This window comes from Mustela erminea, chromosome 13 (assembly GCF_009829155.1).
Source record: "Mustela erminea isolate mMusErm1 chromosome 13, mMusErm1.Pri, whole genome shotgun sequence".
Lineage (NCBI taxonomy): Eukaryota > Metazoa > Chordata > Mammalia > Carnivora > Mustelidae > Mustela > Mustela erminea.
Genome location: NC_045626.1, coordinates 48627025 through 48643564, shown reverse-complemented (window position 1 = coordinate 48643564; position 16540 = coordinate 48627025). Strand labels below are relative to the sequence as shown.

At 37.5% G+C, this 16540-nt stretch overlaps 1 protein-coding gene across 1 annotated transcript in view; it reads left to right on the top strand.

Annotated features, from left to right (window-relative positions):
- MIB1 (mindbomb E3 ubiquitin protein ligase 1) overlaps positions 1–16540 on the top strand; it is a 130470-nt gene that overhangs the window by 107198 nt on the left and 6732 nt on the right. Inside the window, exons 15-19 of the mRNA XM_032309412.1 lie at positions 919–1080; positions 5177–5358; positions 7276–7468; positions 10820–10898; positions 15885–15998. Of these exons, the coding sequence (XP_032165303.1) occupies positions 919–1080; positions 5177–5358; positions 7276–7468; positions 10820–10898; positions 15885–15998 (730 nt within the window). The remainder of the gene's footprint in view (positions 1–918; positions 1081–5176; positions 5359–7275; positions 7469–10819; positions 10899–15884; positions 15999–16540) is intronic.

Genomic DNA, 16540 nt, shown 5'->3' with positions numbered 1-16540 from the left:
GTGTGTGAGCAGGGTGGGAGGAGCCAAGAGAGAGGGAGAGAGAGTCCTAAGCAGATTCCACCCTGGGCACAGAGCCCAGTGTGGAGCTCAATCTCATGATCCTGAGATCTCAACCTGAGCCAAAACCAAGAGTTGGATGCTCAACTCACTGTGCCTTCCAGGTGCCCTGAAAAACTAAAATCTTTAAAAAAACAAAAAAATAAAAGGAGAAAAAAATTCCTAAATTTCTCCCAGTTATCTTGATTTTAGAGTTGATGAATTAAGCCACATATTGGTTCTCATTTCTTTCTGTTTTTTTTCTGATTCAATATATTTGAGTAAGCAGCACTCATCACTATTTGTAAAGGAGCCCCAGGAATTTTTTTTTTTTTTTTTTTTTTTTTGGGCAGAGAGGCAGGCAGAGACAGAGAGAGGGGAAGCAGGCTCCTGAGCAGAGAGCCTGATGTGGGGCTCAATCCCAGAACCCTGGGATCATGACGTGAGCTGAAGGCAGAGGCTTTAACCCACTGAGCCACCCAGGCGCCCCAACCCCAGGAATTTTGAGAGTAGCAAAATATATAAATATATAAAGAATATATAAAGATAATTAGCTTTAGTGGCAATCCCCTTCAGGTAGGTCTGGGGCTCTGTCAGTGTTACTATTTTATTTTATTTTAGTTTCCAGGGGATAGAGTTAAGTGATTGATCAGTTGCAAATAATACCCAGTGCTTATTACATCGTATGTCCTTAATGCCCCTTGCCCAGTTACCACATCCCCCACTCCCCTCTCCTCCAGCAACCCTCAGTTTGTTTCCTATAGTTAAGAGTCTCTTACAGCTTGTCTCCCTCTCTGATTTTTGTCTGTGTTAGTTTAGGTACATAGTAATTTCTTATGGGCCAGAGACACCTTAGCAAAATGAGATGTCTTTCTCTTTTAGCTTTTGGTCCGTGCAGGTGCCAAATTAGATATTCAGGATAAGGATGGGGATACTCCTTTGCATGAAGCTCTGAGGCATCACACCTTGTCTCAGCTACGTCAGCTCCAAGATATGCAAGATGTGGGGAAGGTTGATGCTGCATGGGAGCCATCTAAAAACACAGTAAGTAAATTAATCTTTAATTCAGTACTACTGGAAGTATCTTTTAATGCAAATCTTATATTTACGGTTAATTTAATTTGTTTCTGATAAAATATTTATCAGAGCTGCATATGTAGAAGTATAGTTTATGGGCTAAGTATAGTTACTTCTGGATGAATTGTTTCAAATTCTTACTGAAAGTTGTTTGGTTCTTCTTTTTTAACTCTAGCTATTCATATAGGTGCATAGTGGTATGTTGGGGTTTTGATTTGCATTTCCCTAATGACCACTGATATATCTGTTTTATTTTTAAAATTCATTCATTTATTTATTTATTTTTGAGAGAGAGAGAGAGAGAGCGCACAAGGGTGTGAGCACAAGCAGCCAGGGTGCAGGTGCGGGGAAGGGGGTTGGGCAGAGGGTGAAGCAGACTCCCCGCTGAGCAGGGAGCCTGATGCGGAACTTGATCTCAGGACCCTGAGATCATGACCCGAGCCAAAAGCTGATGCTTAATGGACAGGGACACCCACTGATTTTTTTTTTAAGATCTTACTTATTTATTTGAAAGAGAGTGTGTGAGAGAGAGAAAAGCTTGAACAGGGGAGGAGCAGAGGAAGAGGGAGAAGCAGAGAGAAACCAATGCAGGGCTTGATCTTGGGACTCCAGGATCATGACCTGAGCGGAAGGGAGACACTTAACCGACTGAGTCACACAGGTACCCCAGTGACTACGATATTGAACATCTTTTCATTTGCTTGTTTGTCACTCACATAGTATTTGATGAAGTGCCTGTTCACATTTTTTGTGCATTGTTTTGTTGAGCTCTTTTCTTACTATTGAGTTTTAAGAGTCTGTGAGTTCAAGTTCTAGATCAGATATGGGACATGGACTTATTTTTCTCCCCATTTTTGGCTTGTCTTTTCATTCTTTCAATGGTGTTTTTGGAAGAGAAGAAGTTTTTAATTTTGATGAAGTCTAACTTATAAATTTTTCTTTCATTGTTTGTGGTTTTTGTGTCTTATATGAAAAATATTTGCCAAACCCAGGGTCACTAAGGTTTTCTCCTCTTTTGTACTTGAAGTGTATTAAGTTTTAGCTCTTTTTTTTAGGACTATGATTTTTTTTTTTTTTTTAAACTTGAGTTCAAGTTAGTTAACATATAATGTATTACTAATTTCAGGGTAGAATTTAGTAATTCATTAGTTGCATATAAAACCCAGTACTGGCGTGCCTGGGTGGCTCAGTGGGTTAAGCCTCTGCTTTCGGCTCAGGTCATGATCTCAGGGTACTGGGATCGAGCCCCGCATCGGGCTTTCTGCTCGGCGGGGAGCCTGCTTCCCCCTCTCTCTCTGCCTGCCTCTCTGCCTACTTGTGATCTCTCTCTCTCTCTCTCTCTCTGTGTCAAATAAATAAATAAATCAATAATCTTAAAAAAAAAAAAAAACCAAAAACACCCAGTACTCATTACCTCAAGTGCCCTCCTTAATGCTGATTACCCAGTTAGCCCATCTCTCCAACCTCCCTGCACCCCAGCAACCCTCAGTTTGTTCTCTGTAGTCAAGAGTCTCTTAGGGTTTGTCTCCCTCTTTGTTTTTAGCCTATTTTATTTTTCCTTCCCTGACCCGTGTTCATCAGTTTTGTTTCTTAAATTCCACATGTGAGTGAAATCATACGGTGTTTGTGTTTCTTTGACTGACTTATTTCACTTGGCTTAATACACTCTAGTTCCATCCAGGTTGTTGCAAATGGCGAGATTTCATTCCTTTTGATGGCTGAGTAATATTCCATTTTGTATATATACCTCATATTTTCTTTATCCAGTTGTCTGTTGATGAATATCTAGGTTCTTTCCATAGTTTGGCTATTGTGGACATTGTTGCTATAAGCATTGAGGTGCAAGTGCCTCTTCGGATCACCTTTGGATAACTACCCAGTAGTACCATTGCTGGGTTGTAGGGTAGCTCTATTTTTAACTTTTTGAGGAACCTCCATACTGTTTTCCAGAGTGGCTGCACCAGCTTGTATTCCCACCAACAGTATAAGGGTTCCCCCTTTTCTGCATCCTTGTCAACATGTATTGTTTCCTGAGTTGTTCATTTTAGCCATTCTGACTGGTGTGAGGTGGTGTCTAATTATGGTTTTGATTTGTATTTCTCTGATGATGACTGATACCGAGCATTTTTTCATGTGTCTGTTAGCCATTTGTATGTCTTCTTTGGAGAAATGTCTGTTCATATCTTCTGCCCATTTCTTGACCAGATATTTTGTTTTTTGGGTGTTGAGTTTGATAAGTTCTTTATAGATTTTAGATACTAGCCCTTTATCTGATAATGTCATTTGCATTATCTTCTCCCATTTGGTTTGGTAGGTTGCCTTTTAGTTTTGTGGACTGTTTCCTTTGCTGTGCAAAAGCTCTTTGTCCTGGTGAAGTCCTAATAGTTCATTTTTGCCTTTGTTTCCCTTGCCTCTGGAAACGTGTCTAACAAGAAGTTGCTGTGGCTGAGGTCAAGGAGGTTGCTGCCTGTATTCTCCTCTAGGATTCTGATGGATTTCTGTCTCACATTTAGGTCTTTCATCAGACTTTGATTCATTTTGAGTTAGTTTTTAAATATAGTCTAAATTATCAGAGCTCATTGTTTTGCATGTGAATGTTCCAGTTATTCCACCACCATTTGTTGAAAAGACTTTTTCTACTGTGTTGTCTGTTGTGCCTTTGTCCTAAATCAATTAACCATACGTGTGAGTCTTTCTGGATCTTGTATTCTGATCCGCTGATCTGTGTCTTTAGCTATGTGATGCCAACCCTACTATCTTGAGTACTGTAGCTTTATTTTCATTTCATTTATTTATTAATTTTTAAAGATTTTACTTATTCATTTGAGAGAGAGAGAGTGCGTGTGTGTGAGCACAAGCACGAGGAGAGGTAGAGGGAGAGGAAGAAGCAGACTCCCTGCAGAGCAGGGAGCAGGACATGGGGCTCTGTCCCAAGATCCTGGGGTAATAACCTGAGCCAAAGGCAGATGATTAACCATCTGAGCCACCCAGGTACCCATTTCTGTAGCTTTATTATAAACATTCAACTCAGGTAATAAAGGTCCTCCAACTTTTTCCTTCTTTTTCAAAGTTGTTTAACTATTCTAAGTCTTTCTCCTTTCCGTATGAATTTTAGAATCATTTTTAAGAATGTGAAGGGGTTCTGAGACCAAAGTGCTTGAGAATTGCTGCCCTTCTGTATGACCACTGATAAATTCTCTAACTCCTATGTGCCTCCTTTCTCATTTTATTTTTTTAAAGATTTATTTGTCAGTGAGAGAGATGAAGGTAGGCAAAGGGAGAAGCAGGCTCCCTGCTGAGCAAGGAGCCCAGTACAGGACCTGGTTTCAGGACCCTGGGATCATGACCTGAGCCAAAGGCAGATGCTTTTAACTGACTGAGCCACCCAGGCATCCCTCCTTTCTCATTTTAAAAAGGAGGGGATGGAATAATTACTCCATAAGGTTGTTGTAAAGATTAAATGAGTTAACTCATGGAAAGTGCTAAACATAGTATTTGGTCCATTTTAGATGCTGTACAGATATTTGATAACATCTTTGAATGAGTAGCTCATGTGGCTTCAGACCTTGATTTATCTCCTTCTCCATTTCTTGGTTCAGTTCCTTGGTGTGGTTCTTTGCTCTATGTCTGTTCTCTTACTATTTCATGTTGGTTGCCAGCAGCTCCAGCGCTACATTGAGTGGAAAAGGGATTACTGTTTCCTCAGTATGTCAATCAGAAGTCCCATTCTTCAGTTTTATTGGTCGAATTGACCTTATTTGTCATCCCTGAAGTAATCACATAGATGAGGTAGCTGTCTGATTGGTCTCAGCCTTCTTTGGCCCCCCTGTGAAACTAGAGTGGGTCAGTCCTCAGACTATACCTAAGAAAACTGGAGTGAAGAGGGGAGCAGATGTTAGGACTGCAATTCATAAATGCTTACAATCTCTGTATGGGCCACTCTTTCCAGAAGGGTATTTTTATATAATACACACAGATATGTACACACACACACATATTTGGTGTTGAGAATTGCTAACAGATTCCTAAGGGTAAAATCATGACTCTTTTCATTTGATTTCAGTTAATAATGGGACTTGGTACCCAGGGGGCGGAGAAGAAGAGTGCAGCATCTATTGCCTGTTTTTTGGCTGCCAATGGTGCTGACCTTAGCATTCGAAATAAGAAGGGTCAATCGCCACTTGATCTGTGTCCTGATCCAAGTCTCTGCAAAGCACTGGCAAAGTGTCATAAGGAAAAAGTCAGGTTTGTATCATTTATTATCATAAAACTTACTATTCTCTCTCTATATAAAGTACCATGTGGTTTCATAATGGAGAACTTAATTATTTGAAAATGTCTTTGTCTCTGTTCATCATCTTTGTGTTGACCCTTTCTTCCTTAAAGATTTTCCTGCAAGACACTATGTCTCTTATTGCATGTTGTATTTTCTATATTACTGAATATGACACTTTATGCTTAGGAAGTGCTAAGAAACTTTCCTAATTCTGTCTGATCTACCAGTACTCCTGCATGTTCAAGAAATTTATCTATAAGAAAAATTTTTACTAGTGAAATTGCTATGACTGTTAGATATATTTAAAATTTTAATAGACTTTTTAAAAATATATATTTTATTTATTTATTGTCTTGACAGAGACACAGTGAGAGAGGGAGTACAAGCAGGGGGAGTGGAAGAGGGAAAAGCAGGCTGCCTGCTGAGCAGAGACCCTGATGTGGGGCTCAGGGTCCTGAGATATGATCTGAGCCAAAGGCAGCTGCTTAATGACTGAGCCACCCAGGCACCCTTTTAATAGACTTTTTTAGGAGAGGCAGTTTACATGCTCACCAGTAAGGTGTATCTCACACAAACTTAGTAATAATTCTAGCACCCTACATAGTGCCTGACAGGCACCAGGTATCACTGAAGGACTGAATGAATTTGAAAGAATGAGCACATGAAGGAACCAATTCCTGTTGGAGCAGTCTCTAAAAATGATTTCACACTTGTCTTCTTTTCTAAAAGTAAAATATGTCAGTGATTTTAATTATTTATAATACAACTGATTTTCTAATGAGATATTGTAGACATACAAAAAGGTATATTTCATTACTTTTTTTATCCAAATGGTGCTGTGCAATTATTATTGCCCTTTATATCTGGTTCTTGTCATTGAACATTTTAATAGTCCCTTGATTTTTGTGTTCTCTTGCCTCTTTTGTAATTTGGGTGTAGTGATAAATAACTTCTTGTTGGAATCAATACCTTAGAACTTTGTTAAGGGGGAAATCATATATATATATATATATATATGATTTATAGATATCATATATATATGATTTTTATATATGTTTATATATATCATATATATATATATGAAAGGTATATACATTTCTGTAAGTGACTATCCTTAAGGAATGTAAACTTCTATTACAAAATGATGGCGTGCATCTAAAATCATAGAAGGCACTATAATTACTGCAGTAATAACCTTAACACTGGTTTCTGAGATGAAAGGGCTTGGTCTATGTGTGTGCGTTCACAAGTTTCTGAAGATTATGGTAGAAACAGAGTATCCCCTTTCTATAGCTGTACTTGGTCATTTTATGTATTTCTTTGTCTTGTATTTTTAGATTTATAGATGAGTTCTGTCTTTACATAGTACAATTTTATGCTCCTAAAGATACATTTAAAGAAATGTCAAAACAGCAGCTGCAGTGACACATTTTCCACAGTGCCCTGTCGGTTATGGACTCTGCTGGAGGCTTCATTCTGTCTGTAGTTAGGATAACTATTGTGAGCTCTAGCTAGAATTTTTGTTTTGTTCCTCTGCTCATCTCTGCTGGTTCTATATAAACGAAACAGAGTCTGAGTGAAACTGTGTTCATGTTAAATTTTTTGTAAGTAGTGTTTTGATTTCTTTGTTAGAAGAAAATATACCCATTTCTGTTGGGTGAGCTATTTGTTCAGTTTGAAATTTAAGTAGTACTAGAAGTATGTAAAGATGCAGAGATGTATATAAATGTAAAAATATATAGTGTTTCTTAAACAGATGTTACAGCTTGATTTTCTTAACATAACTAAAGCTGTGTTATACAAATGATGCTCTCGATGTTTTTAAAAGCATTTTAATTAATATAGATATTCTGATAGGATTGATTATAAATATTTTCTTTTGTTAGTGGTCAGGTGGGTTCTCGAAGTCCTTCTATGATTAGTAATGATTCTGAGACCTTAGAAGAATGCATGGTGTGCTCAGATATGAAGAGAGATACTCTTTTTGGGCCATGTGGACATATTGCTACCTGTTCTTTATGTTCTCCACGAGTCAAGAAATGCCTCATCTGTAAAGAACAAGTTCAGTCCAGGACAAAGGTAATTTTTTAATGTAGTATTTTATCATTTTATGAAGTTCTTTCAGACTATAAATAATGATAAGTAAGATTATATGATGCCATATGTCTGTTAAATTTCAGTCTAAGAGTGATTTAAATATAAGAATATATAATTTATCAAGAGAATAATTTTGAGTTTCATTCTATAAATGTAAACTATAGAAGTTAAAAATAAAATCTATATTGCTTCCAAAGTCTCTTATAACCTAGAAATTTATTGGGTTCCATTTTTTATTATCGTTACATATATTTCATACTTTAAATTTTGAGTACATGGACCCTAATACTCTTTATAAAAGACCACTTGAGTTTTTTTTTTTTGTAGAATGTCATACATTCTGGATTTGATTATTTTAGCATAGTGTCGTTTAATTTGTCCCTTTATCCTGTGTTTTCTGTAAACTCTAAGTTAGATCTAATGGCTTGATTAGAGTCCGCTTAAACATTTTGTGCAAGAAATTCTCATAGATGATGCTACTCACTTCATATTGTGTCCCACCAAGATGCAGATAAAGTCTGATCATCTTGCTGTTAGTGAAGGCCAAATTCTGTATCCACTCTGAACTTTTTATCTTGTCTGACTCTTCGCTTTTTTGAGAAGTATTATTCTTTTCTTGGTTTCTGATTCCATCCTTTTCCTGTATAACTTAGTGCTTTATCATAACTATACCATCTTCTCCATTTTGGCTGTACTAAAATAATTGATTTTTCTTTTTAGTTTTTCCATATGTGTATGTAAAGTAGGATTTAAGTGTTTTAGAAATGATTTTTCTTAAGATGAGTAGCTTTAACTGAAAGACATGTTTGGTTTTCTTTGGTTTCATTTGTGAAATTTATACTCTTTTTTCATTTTCTTCTTATTATTCTCATTTTTCCCTGATATTTCTTAAACTGTTCATTTACCTTCATTAATTATAAAGGAGGTGCACTAATTCTTATAATAAAATTAGCTGGCAGTGACTTAAAAGGCGTTATCTTGCCAGTGATTTGTACATTCATAGGGAACCTTAAGACTAGAAGACTGTTCCTTCTAAGCAACAGTTTGAGAATGAATCTAAAAGAATTTAAGCCATTTTCTTGTTTTTAGATTGATCTGTGTATTCTGCTGTTACACTTGAAACTTTTTGTGTTAGATTAAACCCTATTTCAGCAAGTCTTTATTGAGCCCTTGTTTTGTAGTGAAGACAGAGGTATACACAATTCCTTACTAAAAAATTATAACCTAGTGAGACTTAGATTAAGCTACTCTGCCATATAAGATGGTGTGTAGGTGCTTTAAGAGAGATATAAGTGAGTTCAGAACCTCAGGTTGTCCACTGGAAGCCCCAGCTCTAGGATTCACGTTGACAAAATTGAAGCTCAGAGACATTCACTCAGAGAACAGACCTAGATCTCTTGATTCTTAAATCCTTGTTCTTTCTGCTGTGTGGTGATAGACACAATTAAGAACTGTCTATGGAGGGAAGATTGATGGAACAGGGAGGTAGAAAGGGAGGAATATGCTGTCGTTCTGTTTTAGACCACTTTTCAGTTCCAAGAATTAGTAGACTGTCAGTTTGGCTTTCAGATTAAGAAATTTTCAAACCTGTAGAAAAGTACAAAAAGTAATATACCCACCAGATAAATTTGCCAGGTTAGCTGCAGAGCCTTTGAATATAAAGAAATAGTGACCCCAAGTGGTTAAAGGATAATGAACATTTTCATTAAAGATATAACAAATTATAAAACTGGTATTTAGAGGAAGGGGGAATAAACAAGCTTTGTCTCTTTAGCAACTAAAGAAATGTAAATAAAAAATTATGAATTACCATTAACCATTCCTATCAAATTAGCATAAGTAAAATTTTACAAATGCTAGCCAGGAAAGTGGAAAATGAACACTCTCTTAAACACTGCTGGTGGTGGAATAAATGGGTTCATGATTTTGAGAGACCATCCTGACAATATTTATGAGCCTTTACAGTAAGCATTCTCTTATTTGGTAATTCTTTTCCTGGGAATATAATCTGAGGAAAAAATCCAAAGGGGAAAAAAGTTAAGGCTACAAAGATTTTTAACACCTAAAATATATATATACACATATTAGGGGATTTGGTAAGTAAATGATTGTTTAATCAATTTGCTGGATTATTTTAAACTTCTTATGAACAATTCATATGTATAAACAGTTGCTTTGGAAATCTTTTAAAGAAATAGCACATCATTGTATAGAGAGAAGAAAAGAATTACCATGCTTTGGACACTGATGTTGTATTAGGCATTGAACTAAACACTCCACACATAATACCTGATTTACCCTTTACTACCCTGTGAAGAAAGGTTGTTCTTTATCATTCAGATAAAAAGAGCTGTGGCTCAACAATGTTAGATATATTTGTTATTAGTGGAGCTATAGTTTGAATCTAGGAATATAAAGGATCTAGGAATATAAAATCAACCCACCATGCCTTACTTCTTTTCCCTGTTACTCAGCTATGGAAATTCTACATACAGAGCAAGGTATAAGTTTGGAGAGTCCGTGGAGAGCATGTATACACTATTTGATTAGTTAGGTGAGATTATAGGTGACTGGTGGTCATCACTTTTGGACACTACTGTGAAATGGCACAGATAAAGGTAAATGTGAACGTGTATCAGAAGAGAGGAGAACAGGTGAAAGATGAATGCGAAGCAAGGGCAGGGGGATGGGTGGGGGTGAGAAAAGCCAAGAGCCAGCTTAAGAAGTAGCTACGCACTCAAAACTCTGAAGAAGTGGAGATGAAGAGGAGGTAAAATTGAGGGAAATTATGAATAGGTTGTGGAAGACTTGCGGCTTTAGAGATTAGGGAGAAAGAACAGCCCAAAGCCATGCACTCCCACCAGTGTTGGGGAGCTAACCAAGTCCAGGGAAAGTTCCTCCAATGTGAAGAAACAGAAATTCCACATGGGCTCTGGCCGTCTGCTAATCTGACTGGGTTTTTATTAATATTAGAAATCTAGCTTATCTTACATTTATTTTTATACTTGTTTTTTGAATTTTTCTGTCAAATTAGTTTTGGGGGAAAAAAAAGTCTATTTTGGTCCTTCTTACCACAAAGGAAATGTTTTCTTTATCATTTTTTGGGACAGGTAGGGAGACTAATATAGAAATAGAACCTGTGAAGGGTCAGGGTATATAAGGGTAAAAAAATGAGTAACCAAAAGAATAGAGGACTGAGGAGTACATATTAAGTTTCCTGTGCTGAGAGTGTTGCCCTATAGAGGAAATACACTTGGATACAAAAGGAACTGTTAAGAGTTAGGAGATTTATCTATAGATGTTCACACTTGTGCTGTAACCACTCTTTTGTAGATTGAAGAATGTGTGGTATGCTCTGACAAGAAAGCAGCTGTTCTTTTTCAGCCTTGTGGACACATGTGTGCTTGTGAGAGTAAGTAGCCTATACAAAACTTACTCAGTATAAAAATAGAAAATAAAACAAATTATAGCTTGGAATGTTTTGTTTTATTTTGTTTTTTTTTTAATAACCCATAAACAAAAACACTGGTGGCCTCTATAGTACCTTCCATCTCTTCCTCTGTACTATGTATAATGTCACCTGTGTCATTCCTAACACTCCTGAGTGTTAGCAAAGACAGAATAAGCTATCTTCTACTAATTCGCCTTTTGATTCATTTGTATCAGCACAAAATGATCTCCTCACACACAATAGAAATTTATTTCCAAAAATGAATTTTGAAACATTTAGTCTAGCCCTGCTCACGATTAAAATTAGCACATTCTCATTTGTCTTCACCTTAATATTGCCCTCCTGCATACTTTCCCCACTACTGAGTTCCACCACAGCAACCATTTGGCACTATAATGTCTGGTCTTCTTTTTTTTTTTTTTTTTTTTTTAAAGATTTTATTTATTCACTTGACAGACAGATCACAAGTAGGCAGAGAGGCAGGCAGAGAGAGAGGAGGAAGCAGGCTCCCTGCTGAGCAGAGAGCCCGATGCGGGGCTCGATCCCAGGACCCTGAGACCATGACCCGAGCCAAAGGCAGCGGCCCAACCCACTGAGCCACCCAGGCGCCCCTAATGTCTGGTCTTCTTAATCTTTCTTAATCTTTATGTCAGAAGAGGTTATAGGACTTTTGGGGAGAGTATATTAAAGTACAAGTGATGTTTTAAAATATCTCCTAAACATATTCTTTCAAATGCCTTTGCTTTTTTTTTTTTTAAAAATATTAACATATAATGTATTATTTGCCCCAGGGGTACAGGTCTGTGAATCATCAGGCTTGCATATTTCACACTGCTCACCACAGCACATACCCTCCCCAGTGTCCATCACTCTCACCCTCTCCCTCCATCACCCAGCCACCCTCTCTCTACCTCCACACCCCAGCACCCCTCAGTTTGTTTCATGAGATTAAGAGTCTCTTACGGTTTGTCTCCCTCCCCATCCCATCCTGTTTCATTTTTTCATTCTCTACCCCCGGGATCCCTCCGCTCTGCCTTTCAAATTCCTCATATCAGAGAGATCATATGATAATTGTCTTTCTCTGATTGACTTATTTCGCTCAGCATAAACCCTCTGTTCCATCCATGTCTTTGCAAATGGCAAGATTTCATTTCTTTTGGTGGCTGCACAGTATTCCATTGTATATATATACCATATCTTCTTTATCCATTTATCTGTTGTTGGACATCTAGGTTCTTTCCATAGTTTGGCTGTTGTGGACATTGCTGCTATAAACATTCGGGTGCACGTTCCCCTTCAGATCACTACATTTGTATCTTTGGGGTAAATACCCAGTAGAACGATTGCTGGGCTGTAGGGTAGCTCTATTTTCAGCTTTTTGAGGAACCTCCATGCTGTTTTTCAGAGTGGCTGTACCAGCTTGCATTCCCACCAATAGTGTAGGAGGATTCCCCTTTCTCCATATCCTCACCTTTGCTTTTTATACTTCCCCTTGTTCTTTACATATTCATGTACTGTTCAACATTCTCCTCTTCCTTTTGTTTTCATTTATCACTGGAGGATTTTAAGCAAGTTTAACAACTTATACCTTACTTAAATGGGCTCAATGTAAAGCATGGTATTTTCTATTTTAAAATGGTTCAAGGGGCACCTGGGTGTCTCAGTTGGTTAAGTGTCTGCCTTCATTCAGCTCAGGTCATGATCTCAGGTCCTGGGATGGAGCTCTGTTGGCTCCCTGCTCAGTGGGAAGTCTGCTTCTCCCTTGCCCTCTGTCACTCCCTCCAGCTTCCCACTCGTGCGCTCGCTCTCTCATAAATAAAATCTCTCATAAATAAAAGTTCAGTCAGTAGGTACTGATTTTCAATATAATATCTAAGTAATACACAAATTATATGATAGATTAATTTCATTGGCATAGATTTGCTTTAAGCCTTGGTGATTTTTTTCATTCTGATAGGAGCTCATCAGCTAAAGAAAGGATCAAGGTTTCCTCCTGTAATATTCTCCTCACGTAATTGTTTTTGTTTTCCAAAGACTAGTATAATGGCTATTATCAACTGTAGGAGGATTTGTGGATTTCAGTCTTAAGTAAAGAGAGCTCAGGTTACTTGAGTTTTCGTAGTCTAGGGGCTAGCATACTTTTTCTTTAAAGGGTCACATAATAAATATATTTGACTCTGTGGGCCATGTGTTCTGTAGTAACTACTTAAAACTCTTATTACTCAGCTGTGCCATTATAGTGCAAAGACAACTATAGATGATAGATATATCAACGAATAGGTGGAACTGCTTTTCATTAACTTTATTTACAATAACGGGTACCTGAGGGCACCTGGGGGGCTTAGTCTGTTAAGGATCTGTCTCTTGATCTTAGCTCAGGTCTTGATCTCAGGACTGTGAATTCAAGCCCCTGTGCCTAGGGCTGCACATTGGGTGTGGAGCCTACTTAAAAAAAAAAAAAAAAAAAAAAAAGTCTGAGCAAAAACAGGCACCTGGTTGGGTTTGGCTTGGAGGCCGTAGTTAGCCACCCGCCCCCTGCCCCCAGTCCTATACCTAAGTAAGACCTACAGAGACTTGAAAGTTGGTTATAATGAGTAGTTGATAATACAAATTTTCAGCTCTTGCTGCAGTACTTTCTCCAGGAGTTTCCCAACGTTTTTACATTGTCTTTTCATTCATATGTAACAAGAGTAGCAGCTAACTTTGATTAAGCTCTTACCTTGTACCAGACATTTTTTTTTAAGAGAGAGAGAGAGCGTGCGAGCACCAGGGACGGGGCAGCGGGAGAGGGAGGATTTGAAGCAGTTGGTCTCCGCATCTAGCATGGAGCCGGACATGGGGCTTTATTTCATGACCCTGAGATCATTACCTGAGTCAAAATCAAGAGTCGTACCCCTAACCCACTGAGCCACCCAGGTGCTCCAGATATTTTAATCTCTTTTAGAGTGTTTCCTCATTTATTTTCACAACACTAAGAAGTAGGTTGTTTTCTCCATTGTATAGACACATAGTTAAACATTTATTAGCTAAGGAAGATGACATTGAGGTGGAAAATGCCTGTCTTTCAAGGACTGTATAGTGAAACACTTAGTCCATTACCTACATCCCAGGAATGTGAAGCAGAGTATTGGAACCTTGAAGAGTACAAAATAGTGCCTCGACAGGCCAGAAGGAGGAAAGAATGTATCTGTTTTGGAGGGAAGGAAGAAAGATTTTATATAGGCAATATAACAACCTAACATAATAGTTAAAAGAATTTGAGATAATTGTGGTTATATATTATGCAGTGAGCCACTTAAATTAGCTCTTTAAATTTTTAAGAAAAAGATTGGCCCTCAGATATAAGACAAATCCCAAATGAGGTTTCTACTAGGATTAGCTCCTACCTAGTGCATTATGCGTAAACCAGCATCAGACCCATCTCTCTTTAGGCCTTGACATGAGATTGGCCTTTATTACCCTTCTCTGTCCACTGGCATAAGCACCATTGGGAGTATGTCCCCCGTGTTGTCCACATCTGTGGTTTTGTGCTTTGTTAAAGTTTAGTGCCTGATCATAAATTATCCCTGGATACCTGTCACAGTTGTCATTTATTTTCCGTATTTTTGAAATGATAAAGACACTTGGTGCATAGACTAAGGATATGGAATATACTTTCATAGTAAATGCTAATGGGAAAGGATATATTGAACTGTATGTTATTTTATAAATAATTAACAACTAGATGTAGAATTAACAATCCACAACCTATAATTGTGCCTATGCATTTCTTTTTTTTTTTTTAATTTTTTATTTTTTATAAACATATATTTTTATCCCCAGGGGTACAGGTCTGTGATTCACCAGGTTTACACACTTCACAGCACTCACCAAAGCACACATCCTCCCCAATGTCCATAATCCCACCCCCTTCTCCCAACCCCCCTCTCCCCAGCAACCCTCAGTTTGTTTTGTGAGATTAAGAGTCACTTATGGTTTGTCTCCCTCCCAATTGCATCTTGTTTCATTGATTCTTCTTCTACCCACTTAAGCCCCCATGTTGCATCACCACTTCCTCATATCAGGGAGATCATATGATAGTTGTCTTTCTCTGCTTGACTTACTTTGCTAAGCATGATACGCTCTAGTTCCATCCATGTTGTCGCAAATTTCATTTCTTTTGATGGCTGCATAGTATTCCATTGTGTATATATACCACATCTTCTTGATCCATTCATCTGTTGATGGACATCTAGGTTCTTTCCATAGTTTGGCTATTGTGGACATTGCTGCTGTAAACATTCGGGTGCACGTGCCCCTTTGGATCACTACGTTTGTATCTTTAGGGTAAATACCCGGTAGTGCAATTGCTGGGTCATAGGGCAGTTCTATTTTTGACATTTTGAAGAACCTCCAGTGCCTATGCATTTCTCCTTTGGGATGGGAGAGCATTCCTCTGATATATAAATATTAGAAAGTCCATTATGATACATAGCTGATGTTTTCTTGACCGCTACTTTGAAAAAGTGGTTACTAAACAATTTCCTTATTAGATTACATCAGTTTACTAGAAAGAGAGGGAAAAGAATTCTTCAACATAGTTTATGTGAGCAACCGTATAATTAATTCTATATTAGTTAAAACTTAGAAGTATCTTTCTCCTTTATTCTCAAGCCTTAAGATCTTGAAATATTTTTTATTAAAAAAACCCAGAAAAATCCCTTTTCACAATTTGTCTGATATGTTAGAAAATGTCATTATTTTCATAACAATGGGCTCTCTCTTCTAGAAGCTGCCTAAGAAGAATATACATTCATAAGTTGATAATATTTTAAGAAGGTAGAATCCTGTATTCATAGAAGTCGTTTGATGTTTATATCAGTGTGAGATTTCAGTTATAAAACTGAGAAGGGCAGCCCTCTTGTTTGCATTGTCTCTTGTAAGAAGTATCCTATTGTTCTTCCGCAGACTGTGCTAGTCTGATGAAGAAGTGCGTGCAGTGTCGGGCAGTCGTTGAACGAAGAGTGCCTTTCATTATGTGTTGTGGAGGGAAAAGTTCAGAAGATGCCTCTGATGACATCTGTAAGTGTATTTTCTTGAGCTTTTTCTTTGTTTTCTTGTTGGGACTTTCATGAAGATCTCATCTCATGTGTAGTACACTATTACCTTGTAAAGCACAGGGTACGTGACCCGAATCTACAGAGCAACAGGTGGGGTTTGCTCTTGTTACAGGAAACTTGAAATTTTATTTTTCTAGCTTACACTATGATAGAACTTGAAGCATTTGTCTTTTGAGAAACTTCTGTGTAGGATATAAAGAAAATTGCTGTATTCTTGCTTAAAGAAAATGTGCTCTTTTTAAGATTAAATTTAGTGTATCTTGGTGGAATAGCGTATTACAAATTATTTTTTCAGTTACACAAGTATTAATGCCTCATTCCTTTGTGTAGCAGGTTTTACCTAGTGCATGTCCATATTTTATAGAGTAGTATTTATTTGGGACAGAGTAACTGTAGATATCCTGAAGTGTAACTCAGTGAAGAAGTGGAAAAATAAAAAGCAAGTTATTTACTTTTCAATCTTCTTAATACTATAGCTGTATAAAAATATTTTTCATCTCTGCA